Source organism: Delphinapterus leucas, chromosome 8, assembly GCF_059928025.1.
Source record: "Delphinapterus leucas isolate spDelLeu-1000000601 "Yukka" chromosome 8, BTC_Dleu_Yukka2, whole genome shotgun sequence".
Classification (NCBI taxonomy): domain Eukaryota; kingdom Metazoa; phylum Chordata; class Mammalia; order Artiodactyla; family Monodontidae; genus Delphinapterus; species Delphinapterus leucas.
In genome coordinates this window covers 29,407,857-29,431,796 of record NC_143136.1, presented here as the reverse complement: position 1 = coordinate 29,431,796, position 23,940 = coordinate 29,407,857, and the positions used below count along the sequence as shown (strand labels likewise).

The 23,940-nt window shown below is 40.4% G+C and overlaps 1 protein-coding gene across 1 annotated transcript in view; it reads left to right on the top strand.

Annotated features, from left to right (window-relative positions):
- CPO (carboxypeptidase O) overlaps positions 1-9,566 on the top strand; it is a 36,484-nt gene extending 26,918 nt beyond the window's left edge. Inside the window, 5 exon segments of the mRNA XM_089915913.1 lie at positions 662-752; positions 1,926-2,128; positions 7,788-7,878; positions 8,720-8,790; positions 8,793-9,566. Coding sequence (XP_089772039.1) covers positions 662-752; positions 1,926-2,128; positions 7,788-7,878; positions 8,720-8,790; positions 8,793-8,978 — 642 coding nt within the window. The 3' untranslated portion in view covers positions 8,979-9,566.
- The last annotated feature ends 14,374 nt before the right edge of the window (positions 9,567-23,940 follow it).

Here is a 23,940-nt window from a genome sequence, read left to right as displayed (position 1 = left end):
CGGGAGAGGCCACAACGGTGAGAGGCCCGCGTACTGCAAAAAAAAAGGTTCTAAATCATACCGCTCCATAATTAAGAGCCTTGAATTCCTCCCCCTCCCCCACCCTGGCTCCCCCAGCCCTTCGTGGGACCCCTTTCTCTGTAACAGACTTTCTGGCCCGGTATGTGAATCAAGCCCTTCCCTCCCACCTTGTCTGGCGAAACAGGTCTTTATCCCTGTCTCTACTCATCAGTCTTCTGCTTCCAGAAATGTGCAGGGACCATCTCTGATGCACCTGGAACAGCCTTTTCCCATCTGCCAAGCTATTTCCCTTTCGTCCTTTATCACTTGGACATAAAATAATGACTCTCTGAAGCTTTTCCTGATTAAGCAGATCACGCCCACCAGGCACTGTTAATCTCGTGAAGGAAAGGCCAAACTACCCCTCCAATTTGATGGTTTACACGTATATACACTTTGGGTTGTACAGATGTTCCTGTATTGGGGGTGGCTAGCCCATCTGGGGGACTAAAACTTATATGCACAAGCTTCAGAATGTTGAGGCAATTTTTCCAGACAATCCTAAGGAACCATTTTTCACGTCCGAGGACCACCCATCATCACTAACACTGTGATTCATGAGACCTTAGAATGGCAACTTCCCTATGTTCCTCTGTTACAGGATCGGCTTTGGAGGAAATCCCGTTCATCCCATAATAATGGCATGTGTTTTGGGACAGATCTCAATAGAAATTTCAATGCATCCTGGTGTAGTTAAGTACATGCTTCGTAGATGAATCGATGAATAATGACACACACAAAAAATGGAGAAGAGAAGCCAGAAAAGAGGTGAATTACTAGAATTAGTACTATTTTTATATATATCTTTTGAAATAAACATCTAATTCTGTACAGCTTTCTGGACTTCCTGGTCAGTGTTACTCCCTCTAAAGAGGTGATATTATCTATACAGTAAGAACAGCAACACTGAAATGCAGGACTCTTTTCAAGTGAGACTGGCTACACAAGGGCAAAGAAGACCTAGACCAGTGTGAATATTTTTGAAATCCATCACTTGGTTTTAAAATATACGAATTGTTATAAAGAAAAATCAGAGAAGTATCCTTGCAAATTATTTTACAGCAGGAGGGCAGAAGTAAACAAGGCAAACATTTTCTTCTCCTTAAGGCAGTTTCATGTTTCTGAATCTCAACAAGTCCAATGGATTGGAAGCAAATAGAGGTAGGGATGGTTAAGAGCAGCCTGGTTAAAAACCAGATGGGAAAGGTTAACATTCAGACTTGGCAGCTCTGTGGTCTTGAAAAAATTGCTTCATCTCTAGGCTTTAGTTTTCTCTTATTTTTAAAACGTGGCTCAGAGTAATACCATCTTATCAGTAAGTTGTTGTGGAGATTCAATGAGATGCCACACAGGAGGGGCTTAGCACAGTGCCCTGCATGTAAAAGGTGCTCTGTTGATGGTCCTTATTATTACTGGTGAGAAGGACAGACTACAAAATAGCTTTTTGTGTTTTTTTTGTCCTTGCGAAATAGCTCTAATGAGACTCAAGCCAGTAAGACAGCAAGAGATATACTTAGGGCAACAAGACTATAACAGAGTGTGACCTGGAACCCAAGAACAGGTTCCCAAGCATTTGTTTCAGGGACCACCAGAGGTTTAAGTGAAAGATTACTGAAAATGCCATTCCATTTTGCATCTTCCTTCCCGGGCCACATAAGCAGGGGTCTGTTTCTAAATCTGCACGTCAGTCCTCCTGCCTTCCTGAGTTCCTCCTTGAATGACTTATTTTAGCAGGACAAAATTAGACAAGCAAAGGCAAGCCTTAATTCCACCCACAGATGTCCTGAGCAAGGCTGACTCCTTGACCTTGGTCAGTGCTAAACGGAGATCGTGATGCCTTCCTTGGGGTTTCCTGTATATTTCAGGTATCGGTGCATCTCACAACTGCCAAGATTTAACATTCTGTGGGACAGGACCCATGTCTGAACCAGAGACTAAAGTTGTTTCCAGCTTTATCGAGAGCAGGAAGGAGAACATTGCCTGCTTCCTGACCATGCGCTCTTACGGGCAGCTCATCCTCATGCCTTATGGCTACACCAAAAATAAATCAAGTAACCATGAAGAACTGGTAAGACCATTGAGCCAGAGCCTTGAGAAGCCTCAGCACGACCCTGCCTTCCTTTCCTGATTCCCATTTCTAGGGTTTTGGCTCCAGCCTCGCTTTTGTTCCCTTTGCTTTTCCTTATTTCCTTTCTCCTGCTTTTCACACCTTGCCAGACGCCTGCTGGGAAGGCTTCAGGTTAAATGCTGCTTTACCTGCGTTAATTAACTACCTATTTCAAAAAGTGTCAAGTTGGGAGACATCTTAGGTATTCGTGTATAATATAAGTGAGATGATTATGTTAATAATCTGCAGGAATGCGCTTTCATTTCTGTAAATTCTCTTGAAGCTCCGTTCAGCAATTATAGCTTTTGAACCGTGCTTTAAAGAACTTCCCAGCTGTTAGTGGAATATGGCATATCTAAAATAACACGGCTAAATAACATCTGCTCTCTTCTCTGCTAAACACAATGCTTTATTTTCTTCTAAACTATGCCTCTAGTATTTGCCTAGGAATATTTGTAAGGGGAAGTGCCAGTGAAATTCAAGCTGGGGCAGGGAAAGTCTGCTTTGTCTTATCCAGGGTCCTTCTCTGATGCTATGTTTACCCAAGTCCTGGTGGGCAGAATTATTGAAAAGGACTGGGCTCTTTGCCTTTTTGTGAACCTGAGAACAATAGAACTAAGTCAAAGAAAGGGTCAATTTAGAATTGTTGTAGTTATTTGTTATCTTTTCTTAAAAGTTATTTTTTCAGTTTTTAATTGTGGTAAAATATACATAATATAAAATGTACCGTCTTAACCATTTTTAAGTGGACAGTACAGTAGTGTTAAGTATATTCATGTTATTGTGCAACCAATCTCCAAAACTTTCATCTTGCATCATTGAAATGTCTCTACCCATTAAACAAAAAATCCACATCCCCCTTGTCCCTGGCAACCACCATTCTACTTTCTGTCTCTATGAGTCTGACTATTCTAGTTACCTCATGTAAGTGGAATCATACAGTATCTATCTTTTTGTGACGGGCTTATTTCACTTAGCATAAAGTCTTCAAGCTTCACACCTGTTGTACCATGTGTCAGAATTTCCTTTTTGTTTTTTAAGGCTGACTAATATTCCATTGTTATGTATATACCACATTTTCTTTATCCATTCATCCATCAACGGTCATTTGAATTGTTTCCACCTTTTGCCTACTGCAAATAATACAGCTATGAACATAGGTGTACAAATATCACCTTGAGATCCCACTTTCAACTCTTTGGGGTATATACTCAGCAGTAGAATTGCTGAATCATATGGTAATTCTATTTTCAACTTTTTGAGGAACCATCGTACTATATTCTACAGCAAGTACACCATTTTCTGTTCTTTCCAATAGTGAATTAGAGTTCCAGTTTCTCCACATTCTCACGAACACTTGTTATTTTCTGCATATCTTTAAAAAATTGTTTTTTAAAACAAGCTCCTCATTATCAATAAATGCTGGGCTGGATAGGGGCTAATCTTGCTCTGTTCTTAAGATCACAGAAGGCTGGTGGCCCATTGGCTCTGTCATTCCTCTTGTCCCTCTCCCACTGGAACATCACCCACAAAACACAGGTCTGGGCACTAAAAGAAAAACCACTATAGATCTTTGCTGAAGGCAGCTCTTCCCCCCAGCAGTCAAAAATATCTGTCTGTACCCCAATATCTTTCCTGCAATTGTTTTTGGACATTTGTACTATGTGATCATTTTGCAAGAGGTGGAGATAACATTTACCTATAACTTTAAAAATTACAAAGAGATTTTATGGCCATTACTTCATCTGATCCTCATGACAATATAATAAGCTCATTTTGGAGATGTAGAAATTAAGACCTTGAGTTAATTATATTTCTAAAGTCCCTGTAGACAGTAAATGTTGGAGTCTGGGCTTGGAACTCGTGTCTTTGGACTCCAGAGGCCACGTTCATCTGACCACAGAACACTGCCTCTCTCCGCTCAGGAAGGGTTTGCAACTTCTGGAAGCTGTCATCGACTTAGATGCCCAGTCCACTGTGTCCTATATCCTCCTCATTTCTGTGCCAGAAGTTCTATTTCTTCAGTAAAGAAATGTACAGAAACAGAAATTTTAGTCAAGAAGCCCAGAACCCTCCTTACTTCCCAATTCCTGTGATATCTGCCATAAATGTTTACTTTCTGCTTAAAGGATTCTGTGACAAACACAAATGAACCACCTAAGTCAGGCCATTATAGATATTTGATGGGACAGGCCTTCTACCAGCAGAAGAAAAGAGGTCTATATACTCCAGTATTTTTCTAGAGAATTTCATTTCCTTTTTAGGTTCAGGAAAGCAGTTACTACATCTCCGTTTTTGCAAGGTTTGTATTCAAATGTCACAGGGTCTTGGGCTGCTGATTGGCTGTCTCATTAGAGCCCTCTGGCCACAGAGGGGGCACTGGCATTGCCGTTACCAGAAGGTGGAATTCGAAGATGGGAATTACTGGCCATCCTCAATACTCTATGTAGAGACTGGAAAATTGAATTGAGAAAGATTGCTTCAATTCTGTATCTCTTACCGCCTTAGGTGTTGAAGAGTTAGCATAACATTCATCACTAAGACTTTTCCATAAAAAGACTGAAAATGTTGCCACCATGTATCAAACTCATAAAAGCTAGTTAGCAGTGTTTTTAGGTTCTTAGTGATAAGCTTTGATAGAGTACACAAAGATAGAATCACACCAACTGTTCAAGGAGTTTTCCATTTCTGGTATATTTACAACCACCAGAGACTAGTAATTAATCTCTATGTATTTACAAAACCAAAAATTTGTAGAAATCTTCATAAATATTATACTGTATGATAGACAACTTGGCAATCACTAAGTAGGGGAAACAGAACTATATATACCCTCATTCTAAACTGCTCTGGAAATGAGAATAGCTATAAGAAATCTAATGTTTCAAATGCTGATATTCTTTGCATTGGAACCCTTTCCATATCAGCCCCTGTATCCCATTCCAAGCTCCATCCTCCCACACCCATGCCAGGGCCTTAATCAATCTTTTTGAGTGCTTGCCTGTGAATATATGTCTACAGGAAATTCTCTGGGCCCAGCGAAGAAGTTATTAAGCAGGCATGAGGTCTTTTAACAATGTAAATTATGCACTACTAGCAAAGGGTTTTTATTATTTTGACTAAGAAGGACAGCAGAGCAATTGGCTCTCTATGGCCTTGCAATATAGTGTCAAAAGGAAAGAGAAGAATAGTCAGGAGTTTGACCCTTTGAGATAGAAGGCAGAGTCTAGGGGAATCTTCATTTCATCTTCTCAGAAAGGACCAAACCCATAAGCTAAGGATCACAACTGTGTGCTTATCATATATGTTATATTTCTTACTCCTATCTACTCGCCCATGGTAATTGCTTGTGGAATCATTAAAAAAAAAAAAATCAAAAGTTCTTTTGTCAATAAAGAAGAGGAAACTGGGAGACTCTTTCCCTCCCCACAGCCAAGATTTGAGGAAAGGGAGCAATATAGGATAAAATAAGTGAAGGTTGGCAGTGGGAAGAAGAATCATGATCTGGGGTGAGCTGCAGGAAAGAAAAAAGAATGCAAGAAACCATTTGAATAGAAAATGTAGCCTGGAGCTGTTCCATGTAACCCAAATTACAGTTAAGACCAGTTAACATGGAGTTTCACTCAAAGAAACACAGAAACACATGGGAATTAAAAATAATTAAAAGCAATTCATATCTCTACCAGAGACTCTCAAAGAACTTCAAAAAGGATGTAGTTGCTATTTCTTAGCAACTCTTTCTCTAGGCTTCATGCTCTTAATTTCACTCACACACAGCAGCTACCCTGAACCCTTTCTCTCCACTCTTCATTCTTATTTCCTTACTGGAATTTCTCTCTCCAGAAATCCCCTTTCTGACTCTCCTTTCCTTCTTATAATTTCCCCTTCTTTCTACAAACAGCTCTTGTACCTCTTCCCAGTGTAAATGATTAAAACCAGCTTTATTCCTTGTACTTCTTTAGCCCTTCCTGCCCATCATCTCAGTTCTGGACAACACAAGCCCAGCAACTAGGGCAGACACAGAATCTCTTTACAGGAAGAGAAGGAGAAGGTAAAACTCTTAGTAGTGAGTGGAGAGGAGTCAAAAAGCTTGCAAATATGTTTAATGTTGAATCTTAGCACACACACAGAAAGTGCAAAGTCCTACTGCTGCACAGGACCCCATAACCACTTATTACCTCTCCTAGTCTTCCTTTTGAATTTCACTGTGCCTATCCCCACTCTAACCAGACACCACCTTGTCACACCTTGGGATTCAGTCAGACAATACAGGACCAGGAAAAGAGAGACAGAATCTAAAACTAGGTCTGTCACTGGTCAGGGGAAGAAGTCAAGGGAGCTGATGTACCTGTAAGTGTAGTCAGGCTGCCCTCAAGGGTAAAGCAATTGTGGATCCAGGCAGGGAGTGGCCAAGGGGATTTTGGTGGTGTTTGTATAGACCCCAAGGGGAAGTAGTGGGATACACCATTGGGTGGGTAGAATATAGCATTAGGGAATCTAGGGTAGGGAATACTTAGACTATCAAAAGGGTATGCAAGGAGATTTATCAGACAGTCAATAAATATAGCCAATATACTTGGACCTCAGTTAGAGACTCTGATCTCAGGAAAGGGTCTGAAGAGAGCAAGGCTGAGACCTTAGAAATCATCTAGTTCTGAAGGATTTCCAATTCAGTAAGGTGACATGGGGGTAGGTAGAAGGAAGTGTGTCGTTTTCTGCTCTGAAAATCTATGAGCCTATGAGAGATAAGTATCAAATACCTTTAAGGAAAAACAAGAGAGAAGTAATAAGGGAAGCATGAGCAAAGGGCTATGGGAGAAAAAAGTGGGGAGAGAGAATCCACTTAGGGTGCTCAAGAAATGCCTATGGAGAACTTAGCATTTGAGAAGGTTCTTTGAGTTTGCGTAGAATTTCAACAGAGAAGAGGTAAGGCATCCCAAGTAGAGGAAATATCCTGAGAAAAGGCGGAGAGGCTGAGGAACATGGGGCATGTCTGAGCAACTGTGGGAGAACTTGAGTTTGACTGTAATCTAGGGTGGGATCTAGAGAATATGGTGTTGGAAATGTGGGTTGGATCCCTATCGTAGAGGATCTCAAATAGTAGACTGAGAAGTTCATACAAATGCAGTGGGTAACTGAGAGTTATTGAAGGTTTTCAGCAGGATCATTATCATTGTCCTGCTCTACAAAGGTTCACCTGGAAGTCAGGGAGATCAATCGGGATTAAGGATTGGCAAGAGGAAGGAAAACTTATTAGAAGATGACAGCAGTCCATTTCAGAGTTAATAAGACTGAAATAGGGTGATGGCATTAGAAATGCAACTTGGTAACTGTTTGAGAGAAGAGTCAAAGATGATTGTAGGAATTTACATGTTGTGGGCACATGATAGGTCAGAACTATGAAAATCAAAACAGCCTTATTAGTGGGGGAGATGATAAAATTGGATATGAGTATGTTGAGTCTAAAGTATCAGAAGACTACCCAGGTATAGATGTTCAATGGGAAGTTAGAAAGATGATCTGGAACTCTGAGGATGGATTTGGACAAAGTAGCAAATGCTCTGAATTGTTGGATTTATTTTTAACACCAGATATCTGTCTCTGCATTTCCCACCTACAGATCCAAGTTGGACAGAAGGCAGCAAATGCATTGAAAGCAAAGCATGGAACCAATTATAGAGTTGGATCTAGTGCAGATATTTTATATAAGTATCTTTTTTTCACCTCTTCAATAGTATCTAAAGCACAAAAGAATTCAGTGGACTTTGGAGACTGGAGTGGACAGGATAGAAGAGTTCCTCGGATCAACAGGAAGTTGTACAAATCAAAATGACCAGGGATAAAAGGGAGTCTGTACAAATCCAGAATTGTGCTCTCTAGGGATAAGGTGTGAGCTAAAAGCAAAAATTAATACACTGGCTCAGACCAGTACTCCCTCTGGCTTCAGTTAAAAAGAACTGGCAGGGAGAAGGCACAGGAGTTAACAGGAAAGACATTTTCCAGTGACCCTTGGTCAGTTGATTCAGTTCCCAGAGGACCATCAGGCAAAACAGGTGGGGCCTGGAGTTTAAAAAAAAAAAGGATTTAGTTGAAAGGAGAGTGCATTGCTTTCCCCATCCCCAAGCACCCCCTCCTCCACCCACTGAAGGACAACCGCGATGATATTTTCCTAATATCATCATTTTAGTGATATTGGTCATTTTGTTTCTGTTCCTTTACAGGTCAGTTGAATCTTATCTTCCAATATCAGATTGTCTTGTCTTTGATTCAGCTGAGAAACTTTAACCAAACCTCTGCTATGTGCCAGGCGTGATGCCAGGCATTGTGGGGATAGATGTGCCAGGCATAATGCCAGGTATAGTGGGGATGGTGAGTGGAGACAGAAGCGGAAAATGTCAAGGAGAGAGAGAAGGCAGCTATTCATAGATCCTAACATGAAAGAGTTGATTTATTTTGCTGGGTTGAACTTTAGTCCCTGAAATGGCTGTAGAAATCTGTCCTTTCACAGAATAACTTCTAACTCTTCCTCCATGTTTTCATTTGTAGATGGCACTTCAGGGTTTTCATGAGACTGGGCTTGGGACATTGGGATCCCCTTCTCATATGCATTTGAGCTGAGGGACATATGGGTACATATGAGTTTGTCCTGCCAGAAACTCAGATTCAGGCCACCTGCGAGGAAACCGTGGAGGCTGTGCTTTCAGTCCTGGATAATGTGTATGAGAAATACTGGTATTCAAACAGTGCTGGAAAGGTGACATCTACTGCTGTGGTGCTGAGCTTGCTGATGTCCTTCATGTTTCTTCTGTAGGTGCATCCTACCTAGGCCTGCTCAGCCCCAGTGACGTGGATATGGCTGCATGAAAGGTGTTTGAGGCTATGGAGGAACCAAATAATTTAACTAGAAATACTTTCTATTTCAAAAAAGATGAATCCTCTTTGCATTTTAATGTTTGTTCTGCTGGTAATTAATTGTTATTACTTTAGTAGACTTTAATATTAGTTAGTTATTGGTACAATAATGCCACAAACCAAACCGCTCTACAATTCAGTAACTCACAAATCTATAAGTCAGCTAGGAAGTTCTGCTGATCTTGGCTGTGCTCACTTATATATCTGTGGTTTGTTTCAGGGCAGCTGCCCCAGGGTCTAGAAAGTTTTTTCCCATCTAAACTCTTTGAAAATTTTGCTCATGCCTGTGACCCAAGTTCTCGCTCAATTTTGTGTAATCGTGTTAGTAGCGGCATTCAGAAGATGAAGTTATATAATCTCTCTATATAGCTGTCGCTGGTTTTATTTATTTATTTATTTAATGTTTTACTTATTTATTTAAAAAAATTTTTTTGAGAATTTACAAGGTGCATTTTGCTAGGCTCTGGGATTACAATGGTGAATAAGGTAGACATGGTCCCTGTTCCCCTGGAATTTCTGTTCCAGTGGGTGAGATTGATTGGAATGGACACTGTTGCATACCAGACAAATCTCATCTCTGGGGAACCATAATAATCAAGAACACAAATATATAAACTAAACCTTGCATCTTGTGACAGGGGCTATGAGAAAAATAAAGAGTAAGTAGAGAGGTAAGCAAGGGCCAGATTGTATGTTTCTGGGTACACAGGTGTTTAATTGTGCCATATTGTCTATTACACTTTACGTGCTCTTCAGGTAGCATCTATGACTGTCATTTCCTATGTATCTCTATGTGACACCTTGAAATGATGCAAAGCACTTGTCAGGTTTTGAACAAATGTTGTCGCTGTGACCAGCTGACAGGGTATCCTTGGGTGTTCAGTCACCCGTTTCCGAATTTCCTTGTTGGTCACAGTCACAATACACTTCTTGGTTGTAACCCTTTTATTGCCTTTCTTTGTCCTCTTTATTTCTTCATGTTTTGCCAGTGTGTGTCTGATAAGGGTCAGAAAGGAAAATGTCAGGGGCAGTGGGGCTTAATGAATCAGAGAACAGCTATTTACATAAAAATGCCAGCTCCACAATTGTGGCATTGTTAGGAGAAAATGGTTGGGTTTCATCAATGGTCAGCCTGGGAGGGAAGAAAACTAGGATGGCCACCAATGCCATATTCAAGAAGAAAGCAGAGGAGCTGCGGCTTGAGACTCACGTTATCAGCTTTCATTCAGCCTGTATTTTAGTTTCTAAGGCTGTCTGTTAACAATTTGGATGTCTGAGTACTATAGGAGCTCTGATCTACAAAGCTTAATTCATGTCGAAAGATTGAGTCCATGGCCAAAGAAAGCTGGAAGGGACTGGATGGAAACGCAAGCTATCAGCTTGCCTGAAACCTCCTGCAGGGACCCTTCCAAAAGTTAAAGACACAATTGTAGCCTTCTGGGGGCGGGGCTTCACATGGCTCTGAGGGTGTGGGAGACTGAGGGCCGTGACATGTTTTTTACTTCTTCTGATAGTGTTTTACTCTTTGTGAAAGGATACTAAAAGCAAGGCTAGAATAGTGAGGAATGACCACACTGATCTTTCTCAAGGATGTTTTCAACTTTCTGGTCTTAAATGGTAATCGTTTGGGAAAACTGCACAACTGATGCAACTAATGCAATCTTTAAAGTATCCTATACTGAGGCTTTGTTGGGTCTGGAATTTGATTTTACCCTACTTTAAAGCTAGGAAGTTAGCTTGTTGCTGTTTCATGGGTGGTAGAAGACATGAAACCCCTGAGTCAGAGACAGGAAGTTATCACCCGCAGACAGGAAGTGGCATGAACATCAGCATATTTACATTGGCTCTCTTGCTCCCAAGTTTGAATATATTGCTTTTTTGGTTACTATTTCTTTCTTTCCACCAAATTTGGTTGATGCTTTTTTTCCATAACTATTCCTACAAAGGATGGAGATCTCCTTGACCTATAGGTGAATTTAGAGTTTAAAATGAGGCAAAATGATAAATTCAGATGGTGTCCAAGTTTCTAGCTCTAACCTTTTTCTACATCAGTGTCAAAATGAGTTATATTTTTGTTTCCATTATGTATGACCAAGCTCTCTTTCCCTTCCTTTTCTTATGCACTTTAGCAATCTCCTGATATGTTACTGAAAATATATTCTTCATATCGCCTGGTAATATTCTTATCTTCTGCATAGAATTTGAATCTGGTATAAAGTTATTATGGCACTAAGAGAGGGTCACTGCCCAAGAATATAAAATTACAATATTAAATACAAAGGGGTTTTTAAAAATTAAATTAATAATTATTAACTTGATACTATATGCAGTGATTAGAATCCTTTATGTGTATTACTTTACGTAATACTCATAAGAATCCTGAGTTAGGTACTTTTATTTATTTGGTGAAGAAGCTGAGATGAAGGGAAGGTAAGAGCACATCTATGGTCACACTGTTCTTAATCATTATTGATTGATCAAATAATTTCTTGCGATAGGAACTTTCTGTTTCCAAGACATTGGAAGTATTGTCTAGTGGCCACTGCTGGTGCTTCATCCAGACTCCTTCCGGCCCCTTCTCCTGCATCTCTTTCTGTCCTTAATGTGTTTTTGGCTTCCAACAGCTCACACCAGTGTGACTCTTTTTCCGACGACTGCCCTTGGGCTATTGCACGTGATTTACCTGCAGCCACAGACACCTTTGGGAGTTCTGCCCACCACCAGAAACTCCCAGCCCCTGCCTGGATGGAGACTGATGGATCCAAGAGCATGAAACCTAGTCCCTTGCAGTGGGTTGGGGAAAACTCCAAAGTGTCACTCATGTTCCAGAGATCATGTGGGATAAGGTTGATGTTACCCTGCAAAGAACTTTCTCTGAGGTTACAGCCATGCTTGGCTTCCGCCTTTCCTTGTCCTGTGTCACTTTCTCTTGGTAGCACCTCCTGAATAAGCCACTTGCGCATGAAATCCTCGTTTCTGGGTCTACCTCTAGGGAACCCAACATAAGAAAACCCCCTTGGGAGTTATTACCAAAACATAATACATTCTTAATTTCCTAAAATGATATTTAATTAAAAATATATATATATTATATACGTATATAATATATATGTATAACTGAATCACTGTGCTGTACATCTGAAACTAACATGATATTGTAAATCAACTATAATTTTAAAAATCATAGTTAAAAATTTTAAGTATTGCTATTAATATTCAGAAAATGCCTGGGAATTACAACATCATATGGACAGAAATATTTCTATTTTGAAGATATTGCCATTATGGAACAGGAGGAATCTTGTTCTAGAAACGACTTTCACTTCAGGAAAACATATGCATTTCCAGTCTGGTCTCTATTGAAGGCACAGTAAAAAAAAGATTAGCCTTTACGGACTTGTAAAATTTTAAGTATCTGGTATTATGATAAGACTTTATGAGAAAATAATAGCCACTTATAACAGTTTCCCACTCTGATGTAATCAAGACTGCACCGTCTTTTCTTAGCTACCTTGAAAAAGGAATTTTATTTCTTTCTAAGGAGTCATTCATCTAAAATAATACTAATAAAAAATAAAGCTCTAAAGAGCTTAAATGGTGAGTGTATTAACTCCTTTCTTACCTGCATGTTCCTTTCCCCTGGAGCTCTTATTATGTTTTTTCTTTAAAAAAAAAATACATTTGTGCAAGTCAGCTCTAAAAATGGTGCAAATAGAAAAATGAAAGTCTCTCTCTTTACATGAATGGTGCAAAAGCAACCACAGAAACACAGAGGAGGCAAAGAGGAATGTGCATTCATGGGGTTGAATCCCCCCAGCTGCCCCCCAAAAATCCAGTTGACTAGGTGGAGGATCCTGAGAAGGTGAGGTGGAAAGTCAAGTGGGAATCAGTTGGCTGAAGGTCCTGAGCACTGGACAAGAGTTTAGACATTATTCCTATAGACTGCAGGGAGTACCCATGTTTTTGCACCGGGAGGGTAAATTAACATCTGTTGTGTAAATATTAGTCGGAATGATGGATTAGAATGGGACATTTAAAGGGGAGACCTCTGAGTCAAACAGTTCAGAAAATATTATATTGTGCACAAATAATTGAATAAGACTTCAGTTGAGTTGGTGGCCATAAAAATGGAAACAAAGGGACAGACATCAGAGGTGTTGTTCAGAAAGATTCAGTGTAGGGTCTCTTTGATTATGGAGATGTGGAAAAAGGAGGGTGGGAATTATTGTGAGTGGCTGAACATAAAAATTGTGGTATTAGGAGATCATGAGAATTTGTCTTAAGTCATCTTTATCTCATCCCTACCAAGAAAGGTATCATAGACCAATGCCGAATATGGACTTACAGATCCATGGAGCCCAAAGGGAAGCAGTATGGGAAAAGGATAAGCCATCTCATTTCAGACAAGAAGTAGGAAATGCAAAATTTTTGCACTGAAGTGTCAGTTGAAACTGAAGGTTTGTTCTCCAACTTCAAACCAGGTCTCCAGGAACAAGCAACCGTCATTTCAGTTTCATGTTTGAAAATTTAATTCGATACGGAAAATGGTAAAGCTTTAAAAATGTTTAAAAACATAATATCCACCAGCTCCTTCCTGCACATACACTAATTTACCCTATGACATTTAATTTAGAATTAGGTTTGCAAGTATATCGCTTTAAAGGTTGACTATTTTCTGTAATGCATTTGCTTAGAAGATTTGTTCTGCAGCAGAATTCTTATTTCAAATAAAAATTTTCCTTAAAGCATGATATAAAAATCAGATTAAAAACAGAATTGCTCTGCCTGATCTGGGGAGAAGGACGGGTAGTGAGTGGATCTGGAGGTGTTTCTCTGCCCCACCAGCCGCCAGTTTCCCTGCAGCCCTGAAGCATTTTCTGTTTTCTCTCTAGGCCCTTTCTACTCAGAGTGTGGTCCATGGATCAGTAGCAGCTTGGTAAAGATTCCAATTCTCAGGCATCAGAGCTTGCATTTAACAAGATCCCTAGGTAATTTGATGCTCTTGAAAATTTAGGAAGCACTGCTTTCAAGTATATAAATTGTCTGGGAAGCGGATTCAAACACAGATTCTCAGGCATAGAAACAGGTCTGTGGTGGAGCATGAAATTTTGCATGTTTAACAAGCTCCCAGGTGAGGCTGATACTATTGGTACTTGGACTATGACACATTGAGTAGCAAGAGGCTAGGGCAGTGGTTCTCCGATGTTGGTGTGTGTGAGAATCATCTGGAGGTTTTGTTAAACATGGCTTTGCTGGGCTTCAGCTCAGTTTCTGATTCAGCAAGTGGGGCCTGAAAATTTGCATTTCTAACAAGTTCCCAGGTGATGTTGATGCTGCTGTTCCAGGAAACACACTTTGGGGACCCCTAAACTAGAGCACCTGTCTCATCACTGGGATAAAGATGCCACTGGGTAATCACGGGGTACCTTGACTTATTTTCTTAAGTAAAAAGCGGTAAAGGGTAAAAAGATGGAAGTCTCTTCCCTCAAGGATCTCAGAGTCTAGTTCCAAATACAGAAAAGTAAGCAAACACCTCGCATACGTCACGTGCACGGAGCTGAGAGTAGAAGAGCCATGACCTCAGGCTCCGCGTCGGTATCTGAGGGGGCCTGGGAAAGTTTCATCTGCTTGTCTTAAAGCTGGAGCAGAACGTGAAGAGTCTGATTGCTTAAATTATCTGTGCTCTATGCAAGACACATTCTTTAATTTGAGATCTTGAGAATAGCCGTGAATTTTCCATTCAGTTATGCGTTTGTAATGAACAATACCCTCAGTCTTTTATAAGGCAGGGTGGGATGGGGTCGGGGAGTATGGTTAGGAGTCAGGGTTTTGGAGGAGGGCAGTGGGAGCAGGGATGAGCCTGCACAAACCCTCTCTGAGTCTGGGAGAAGAGTCACGCAACACCTGGTTGTCTCTGGATCTTTGCCTCTTAAAATAAAAAGCCAAGCCTCTGATGTTGGCTGCTACCCCGGTCACAGGAGGGAATCCCCAGGATCCTGCTTTTGAAGGAATGCAGTTCTTAAGCCCTAGGGCTGAAGGGTGTGCCTTCTTCCAAGGAACCACAGGTGTCTTAGGCAGATTTTTTTCAGATACAAGGGACTAGAACCCAAAACAGTCTGGCTTTAAACCAAAAAAAAAAAAAAAAAAAAAAAAAGGGAATTTATTGGTTTGCCTAATAGAAACGTATAGAGGGAGTTCAGGAAGAAAAGGTTCTGGAAATTCCAAGATGTTACCAGAGTTAGTAATTTTCCATATTTTAATTTTGCATCAGCTTTTTATCTATTGCTTTGACTGAAGCAGGTTCTTTCCACGTAGGGGCAAGTGACCCCAGCAGCTCCAGGCCTGCATCCTAGCCTCTCTGCAACCCTGGAGGAAAAGTGCTTCTCTTTTCCAATAGCTCCAATAAAGTTCCCAAATAGGGACTGAATGGGCCTCCTTGAGTCAAGAAGTTGTAATACACTGAAAGCCTGGGTCACATGCCCTCTCATAGACCAGGTCCCCCAAACCACATAGATTGAGACAGGAAATAAAACCAGGTTGCTTGTACTGGAAGCAGAATGAATGGACGCTGGTCAATCAAAAAGCAACAGCTATCACTCGACCAGGAAGAGAGCAGGGCCTCAGCTAAGTCTCAGAATGCATCCTAGCAGATTCAGAGTATCATAGTCTCAAGAAGCAAGTCAACAATTTACTTCTTGAACTGTGTGCTGGGCATTCATCCAAAATTAGGTTCAGGGTCTCCCAAAGCAAAGCCAGAGTCATTCTACTCCCAGTGTCTATTTCATGGTAGCAACAGTGTCTCTGGGCCCTTACACAAATTCTTCAGGTAACAATTTCCTGGAACCATTCCCAGGTTTCACGTATGAGACAGACACTATGGGATGGTGTTAATGGCCAAAATTCTGAAGGCTTGTTGCCCAGGTTCAAAGCTCAGCTCAATCACTTCGTGGCTGTATATCTGGGGCAAGTTACTGAATGTGTTTCTGTTTCAACTGCCTTATTGATAAAATGGGAATAAGAAGGGGACCTACCTTGTACAGTTGTTAGGAACATTAAATAAATTAGTGACTGGTAAAGCGCTTTAGACAATGTTGGTTTTCCAGGACAAAGTCATTTGTCCACCCTAGACAACCTCCTCCAGCCACAGAGTAAGTGCTCAGTGAATGTTAGGAGTTAAGACAATTATTCTTACTATTCCAGCCCCAGCTCTCATGGGAAATTCCAAAACACAGTAAAGGAGCTCTGGTTACCATAGAGTAATGATAAAAGGTAAAGCACCTGTGAGTATATTAAGCAGGTAACATATGCTTAGGGTATGTCGATGTGATTGTCAATGACCAAACATTCCCAATACTCTCTCTTTTAGCTCTTGGTTTCTTAGCATACTGCCATTCTGGGATCAGTAAGATGTCTCCCAGGGGCATTACTGAAGAGACATTTGCCCCTTAAGTAAGACACTTGGCCTGGAAGGTTGAGGTGGAAAAGGGAGGGGGGCAGAGTACAGATGAGTAACTCTTTCTAAATGCACCCTAGGCTTTCCCCACTTTTTGGATGCCTGCTGGGCCTCCGCACTGACTCGGAAATCCAAGCTGCACTAATATCACCAGAAGAAAGAGTTGGTCTCTTTTCTCTTGTAAGAACCTTCTAGTGTACCTCTCCCTCCTATTGCCTTTTTTTAGGCTGATCTGAGTCACTTCTGGTCCTCTGTGGGCCCTCTGGGTTCTCTTCCCCTTCCCCTCTATAAGATGGATTTCTGTATCATGGAGATGAGGCACACATATGTCCAGTGAGGAGCAAAGAGCGGCTGCATCAGTAGTTTTGTTTTGTTTCTTTTTGACATCTTTATTGGAGTATAATTGCTTAATAATGGTGTGTTACTTTCTGCTTTATAACAAAGTGAATCAGTTATACATATACATATGTTCCCATATCTCTTCCCTATTGAGTCTCCCTCCCTCCCACCCTCCCTATCTCACCCCTCTAGGTGGTCACAAAGCACCGAGCTGATCTCCCTGTGCTATGCGGCTACTTCCCACTAGCTATCTACTTTACGTTTGGCAGTGTATATATGTCCATGCCACTCTCTCACTTTGTCCCAGCTTACGCTTCCCCCTCCCCATATCCTCAAGTCCATTCTCTAGTAGGTCTGTGTCTTTATTCCTGTCTTGCCCCTATGTTCTTCATGACCATTTTTTTTTCTTAGATTCCATATATATGTATTAGCATACGGTATTTGTTTTTCTCTTTCTGACTTACTTCACTCTGTATGACAGACACTAGGTCCATCCACCTCACTACAAATAACTCAATTTCATTTCTTTTTATGGCTGAGTAATATTCCATTGTATATATGTGCCATGTCTTCTTTATCCATTCATCTGTCGATGGACACTTAGGTTGCTTCCATGTCCTGGCTATAGTAAATAGAGCTGCAATGAACATTTTGGTACATGACTCTTTTTGAATTATGGTTTTCTCAGGGTATATGCCCAGTAGTGGGATAGCTGGGTCGTATGGTAGTTCTATTTTTAGTTTTTTTAAGGAACCTCCATACTGTTCTCCATAGTGGCTGTATCAATTTACATTCCCACCAACAGTGCAACAGAGTTCCCTTTTCTCCACACCCTCTCCAGCATTTATTGTTTGTAGATTTTTTGGTGATGGCCATTCTGACTGGTGTGAGATGATACCTCTTTGTAGTTTTGATTTGCATTTCTCTAATGATTAATGATGTTGAGCATTCTTTCATGTGTTTGTTGGCAATCTGTACATCTTCTTTGGAGAAATGTCTATTTAGGTCTTCTGTCCATTTTTGGATTGGGTTGTTTGTTTCTTTGATATTGAGCTGCATGAGCTGCTTGTAAATTTTGGAGATTAATCCCTTGTCAGTTGCTTCATTTGCAAATATTTTCTTCCATTCTGAGGGTTGTCTTTTGGTCTTGTTTATGGTTTCCTTTGCTGTGCAAAAGCTTTTAAGTTTCTTTAGGCCCCATTTGTTTATTTTTGTTTTTATTTCCATTTCTCTAGGAGGTGGGTCAAAAAGGATCTTGCAGTGATTTATGTGATAGACTGTTCTTCCTATGTTTTCCTCTAAGAGTTTGATGGTATCTGGCCTTACATTTAGGTCTTCAATCAATTTTGAGTTTATTTTTGTGTATGGTGTTAGGGAGTGTTCTAATTTCATTCTTTTACATGTAGCTGTCCAGTTTTCCCAGCACCACTTATTGAAGAGGCTATCTTTTCTCCACTGTGTATTCTTGCCTCCTTTATCAAAGATAAGGTGACCATATGTGCATGGGTTTATCTCTGGGCTTTCTATCCTGTTCCACTGATCTATATTTCTGTTTCTGTGCCAGTACCATACTGTCTTGATTACTGTAGCTTTGTAGTATAGTCTGAAGTCAGGGAGACTGATTCCTCCAGCTTCGTTTTTCTTTCTCAAGATTGCTTTGCTATTCGGGGTCTTTTGTGTTTCCATACAAATTGTGAAATTTTTTGTTCTAGGTCTGTGAAAAATGCCAGTGGAAGTTTGATAGGGATTGCATTGAATCTGTAGATTGCTTTGGGTAGTAGAGTCATTTTCATAAATCTGATTCTTCCAATCCAAGAACATGGTATATCTCTCCATCTGTTTGTATCATCTTTAATTTCTTTCATCAGTTTCTTATAATTTTCTGCATACAGGTCTTTTGTCTCCTTAGGTAGGTTTATTCCTAGACATTTTATTCTTTTTGTTGGTAAATGGGAATGTTTTCTTTATTTCACTTTCAGAATTTTCATCATTAGTGTATAGGAATGCTAGAGATTTCTGTGCATTAATTTTGTATCCTGCTACCTTACCAAATTCATTGATTAGCTCTAGTAGTTTTCTGGTAGCATCTTTAGGATTCTCTATGTAGAGTATCATGTCATCTGCAAACAGTGACAGCTTAACTTCTTCTTTTCCGATTTGGATTCCTTTTACTTCTTTTTCTTCTCTGATTGCTGTGGCTAAAACTTCCAAAACTATGTTGAATAATAGTGGTGAGAGTGGGCAACCTTGTCTTGTTCCTTGTTCTTGATCTTAGTGGAAATAGTTTCAGTTTTTCACCATTGAGGATGATATTGGCTGTGGGTTTGTCATATATGGCCTTTATTACATTGAGGAAAGTTCCCTCTATGCCTACCTTCTGCAGAGTTTTTATCATAAATGGGTGTTGAATTTTGTCAAAAGCTTTTTCTGCATCTATTGAGATGATCGTATGGTTTTTCTCCTTCAATTTTTTAATATGGTGTATCACATTGACTGATTTGCGTATACTAAAGAATCCTTGGGGTTTCCCTGGTGGCGCAGTGGTTGAGAGTCTGCCTGCCGATGCAGGGGACATGGTTCATGCCCCGGTCCAGGAATATCCCACGTGCCACGGAGCGGCTGGGCCCATGAGCCATGGCCGCTGAGCCTGCGCGTCCAGAGCCTGTGCTCCGCAATGGGAGAGGCCACAACAGTGAGAGGCCCACGTACCACAAAAAAAGAAAAAAAAAAAAAAGGATCCTTGCATCCTGGGATAAACTCCACTTGATCATGGTGTATGACCCTTTTAATGTGTTGTTGGTTTCTGTTTGCTAATATTTTGTTGAGGATTTTTGCATCTATGTTCATCAGTGATATTGGCCTATAGTTTTCTTTCTTTGTGACATCTTTGTCTGGTTTTGGCATCAGGGTGATGGTGTCCTCGTAGAATGCATTTGGGAGTGTTCCTCCCTCTGCTATATTTTGGAAGAGTTTGAGAAGGATAGGTGTTAGCTCTTCTCTAAAGGTTTGATAGAATTTGACTGTGAAGCCATCTGGTCCTGGGCTTTTGTTTGTTGGAAGATTTTTAATCAGAGTCTCAATTTCAGTGCTTGTGATTGGTCTGTTCATATTTTCTCTTTCTTCCTGGTTCAGTCTTGGAAGTTTGTGCATTTCTAAGAATTTGTCCATTTCTTCCAGGTTGTCTACTTTATTGGCATAGAGTTGCTTGTATTAATCTCTCAAGATCCTTTGTATTTCTGCACTGTCAGTTATTACTTCTCCTTTTTCATTTCTAATTCTATTGATTTGAGTCTTCTCCCTTTTTTTCTTGATGAGTCTGCCTAATGGTTTATCAATTTTGTTTATCTTCTCAATGAACCTGTTTTTAGTTTTATTGATCTGTGCTATCATTTCCTTCATTTCTTTTTCATTTATTTCTGATCTGATCTTTATGATTTCTTTCCTTGTGCTAACTTCGGGGTTTTTTTGTTCTTCTTTCTCTAATTGCTTTAGGTGTAAGGTTAGGTTGTTTATTTGAGATGTTTCTTGTTTCTTGAGGTAGGATTGTATTGCTATAAACTTCCCTCTTAGAACTGCTTTTGCTGCATCCCATAGGTTTTGGGTCATCGCGTTTTCATTGTCATTTGTTTCTAGGTAATTTTTGATTTCCTCTTTGATCTCTTCAGTGATCTCATGGTTATTAAGTAGTGTAGTGTTTAGCCTCCATGTGCTTATATTTTTCACAGATTTTTTCCTTTAATTGATATCTAGTCTCATAGTGTTGTGGTCAGAAAAGATACTTGATACGATTTCAATTTTCTTAAATTTACCAAGGCTTCATTTGTGACCCAAGATATGATCTATCCTGGAGAATGTTCCATGAGCACTTGAGAAGAATGTGTATTCTGTTGTTTTTGGATGGAATGTCCTATAAATATCAGTTAAATCCATGTTGTTTCATGTATCATTTAAAGCTTGTGTTTCCTTATTTATTTTCATTTTGGATGATCTGTCCATTGGTGAAAGTGGGGTGTTGCAGTCCCCTACTCTGATTGTGTTACTGTCGATTTCCTCTTTTATGGCTGTTAGCATTTGCTTTATGTATTGAGGTGCTCCGTTTTTGGGTGCATAAATATTTACAATTGTTATATCTTCTTCTTGGATCGATCCCTTGATCATTATGTAGTGTCCTTCTTTGTCTCTTGTAATAGTCTTTATTTTAAAGTCTATTTTGTCTGATAGGAGAATTGCTACTCCAGCTTTCTTTTGATTTCCATTTGCATGGATTGTCTTTTTCCATCCCTTCACTTTCAGCCTGTATGTGTCCCTAGGTCTGAAATGGGTCTCTTGTAGACTGCATATATATGGGTCTTGTTTTTGTATCCATTCTATATCTTTTGGTTGGAGCATTTAATCCATTTACATTTAAACTAATTATCGATATGTATGTTCCTATTACCATTTTCTTAGTTGTTTTGGGTTTGTTATTTTAGGTCTTTTCCTTCTCTTGTGTTTCCTGCCTAGAGAAGTTCCTTTAGTATTTGTTGTAAAGCTGGTTTGCTGGTGCTGAATTCTCTTAGCTTTTGCTTGTCTGTAAAGGTTTTAATTTCTCCATCAAATCTGAATGAGATCCTTGCTGGGTAGAGTAATCTTGGTTGTAGGTTTTTCTCCTTCATCACTTTAAATATGTCCTGCCACTCCCTTCTGTCTTGCAGAGCTTCTGCTGAAAGATCAGCTGTTAACCTTATGGGGATTCCCTTTTGTGTTATTTGTTGTTTTTCCCGTGCTGCTTTTAATTTTTTTTCTTTGTATTTAACTTTTGATAGTTTGATTAACATGTGTCTTGGCATGTGTCTCCTTTGATTTATCCTGTATGAGACTCTCTGTGCTTCCTGGACTTGATTAACTATTTCCTTTCCCATATTAGGGGAGTTTTCAACTATAAGCTCTTTAAATATTTTCTCAGTCCCTTTCTTTTTCTCTTCTTCTTCTGGGACCCCAAATGTTGGTGCATTGAATGTTGTCCCAGAGGTCTCTGAGACTGTCCTCAATTCTTTTCATTCTTTTTCCTTTATTCTGCTCTGCAGTAGTTATTTCCACTATTTTATCTTCCAGGTCACTTATCTGTTCTTCTGCCTCAGTTATTCTGCTATTGATCCCTTCTAGAGAATTTTTAATTTCATTTATTGTGTTGTTCATCACTGTTTGTTTGTTCTTTACTTTTTCTAGGTCCTTGTTAAACGTTTCTTGTATTTTCTCTATTCTATTTCCAAGATTTTGGATCATCTTTACAATCATTATTCTAAATTCTTTTTCAGGTAGACTGCCTATTTCCTCTTCATTTGTTAGGTCTGATGGGTTTTTGCCTTTCTCCTCCATCTGCTGTGTGTTTTTCTGTCTTCTCATTTTGCTTAACTTACTGTGTTTGGGGTCTACTTTTCTCAGGCTGCAAGTTCATAGTTCCCGTTGTTTCTGGTGTCTGTCCCCACTGCCTAAGGTTGGTTCAGTGGATTGTGTAGGCTTCCTGGTGGAGGGGAGTAGTGCCTGTGCTCTGGTGGATGAGGCTGGATCTTGACTTTCTGGTGGTCACGTCCACGTCTGGTGGTGTGTTTTGGGGTGTCTGTGGCCTTATTATGATTTTAGGCAGCTTCTCTGCTAATGGATGGGGTTTTGTTCCTATCTTGCTAGTTGTTTGGCATAGGGTGTCCAGCACTGTAGCTTGCTGGTCGTTGAGTGAAGCTAGGTCTTGGCATTGAGATGGAGATCTCTGGGAGATTTTCGCCATTTGATATCATGTGGAGCTGGGAGGTCTCTTGTGGACCAGTGTCCTGAACTTGGCTCTCCCACCTCAGAGGCACAGCCCTGACACCTGGCTGGAGCACCAAGAGCCTTTCATCCACACGGCTCAGAATAAAAGGGAGAAAAATTAGAAAGAAAGAAAGAAAGAAAGAAAGAAAGAAAGAAAGAAAGAAAGAAAGAAAGAAAGAAAGAAAGAAAGAAAGAAAGAAAGAAAGAAAAAAGAAAGAAAGAAAGAGAAAGAAAGAAAGAAAGAAAAAAGAAAGAGAGAGAGAGAGAGAGGGAGGGAGGAAGGAAGAAAGAAAAAGAAAGAAAGAGAAAGAAGATAAAATAAAATAAAGTTATTAAAATAAAAGTAATTATTAAGAAAAACATTATTTAAAGTAATTAAAAAAGAAAAAAAAAGGACAGATAGAACCCTAGGACAAATGGTAAAAGCAAAGCTGTACAGACAAAATCACACACAGAAGCATACACATACACACTCACAAAAAGAGAAAAAGGGAAATAAATATATATATCGTTGCTCCCAAAGTCCACCTCCTCAATTTGGGATGATTCGTTGTCTATTCATGTGTTCCACCGATGCAGGGTACATCAAATTGATTGTGGAGATTTAATCCACTGCTCCTGAGGCTGCTGGGAGAGATTTTCCTTTCTCTTCTTTGTTCTCACAGCTCCCAGGGGCTCAGCTTTGGATTTGGCCCCGCCTCTGCATGCAGGTCGCCTGAGGGCATCTGTTGTTCGCTCTGACAGGACGGGGGTGGGGGGGGGGAGGGAGGAGCACGGAGTGTGGGGCGAGCCTGCGGCGGCAGAGGCCGGCGTGATGTTGCACCAACCTTAGGCGCGCCGTGCATTCTCCCGGGGAAGTTGTCCCTGGATCCCGGGACCCTGGCAGTGGCGGGCTACACAGGCTCCTGGGAGGGGAGGTGTGGATAGTGACCTGTGCTCGCACACAGGCTTCTTGGTGGCGGCAGCAGTGGCCTTAGCGTCCCATGCCTGTCTCTGGGGTCTGCGCTGTTAGCCGCAGCTCGCACCCATCTCTAGAACTCCTTTAAGTGGCGCTGTTAATCTCTTTCTTGCCTTTTGGGAGGTCTGAGGTCTTCTGCCAGTGTTCAGTAGGTGTTCTGTAGGAGCTGTTCCACGTGTAGATGTATTTCTGATGTATTTGTGGAGATGAAGGTGATCTCCGCATCTTACTCTTCCGCCATCTTGAAGCTCTATATCAATTTTTTAAATATTTCAGGTTAGGAGAATAAGGAAATGGATGGTATAGGATCAGTGTCTGAGGTTA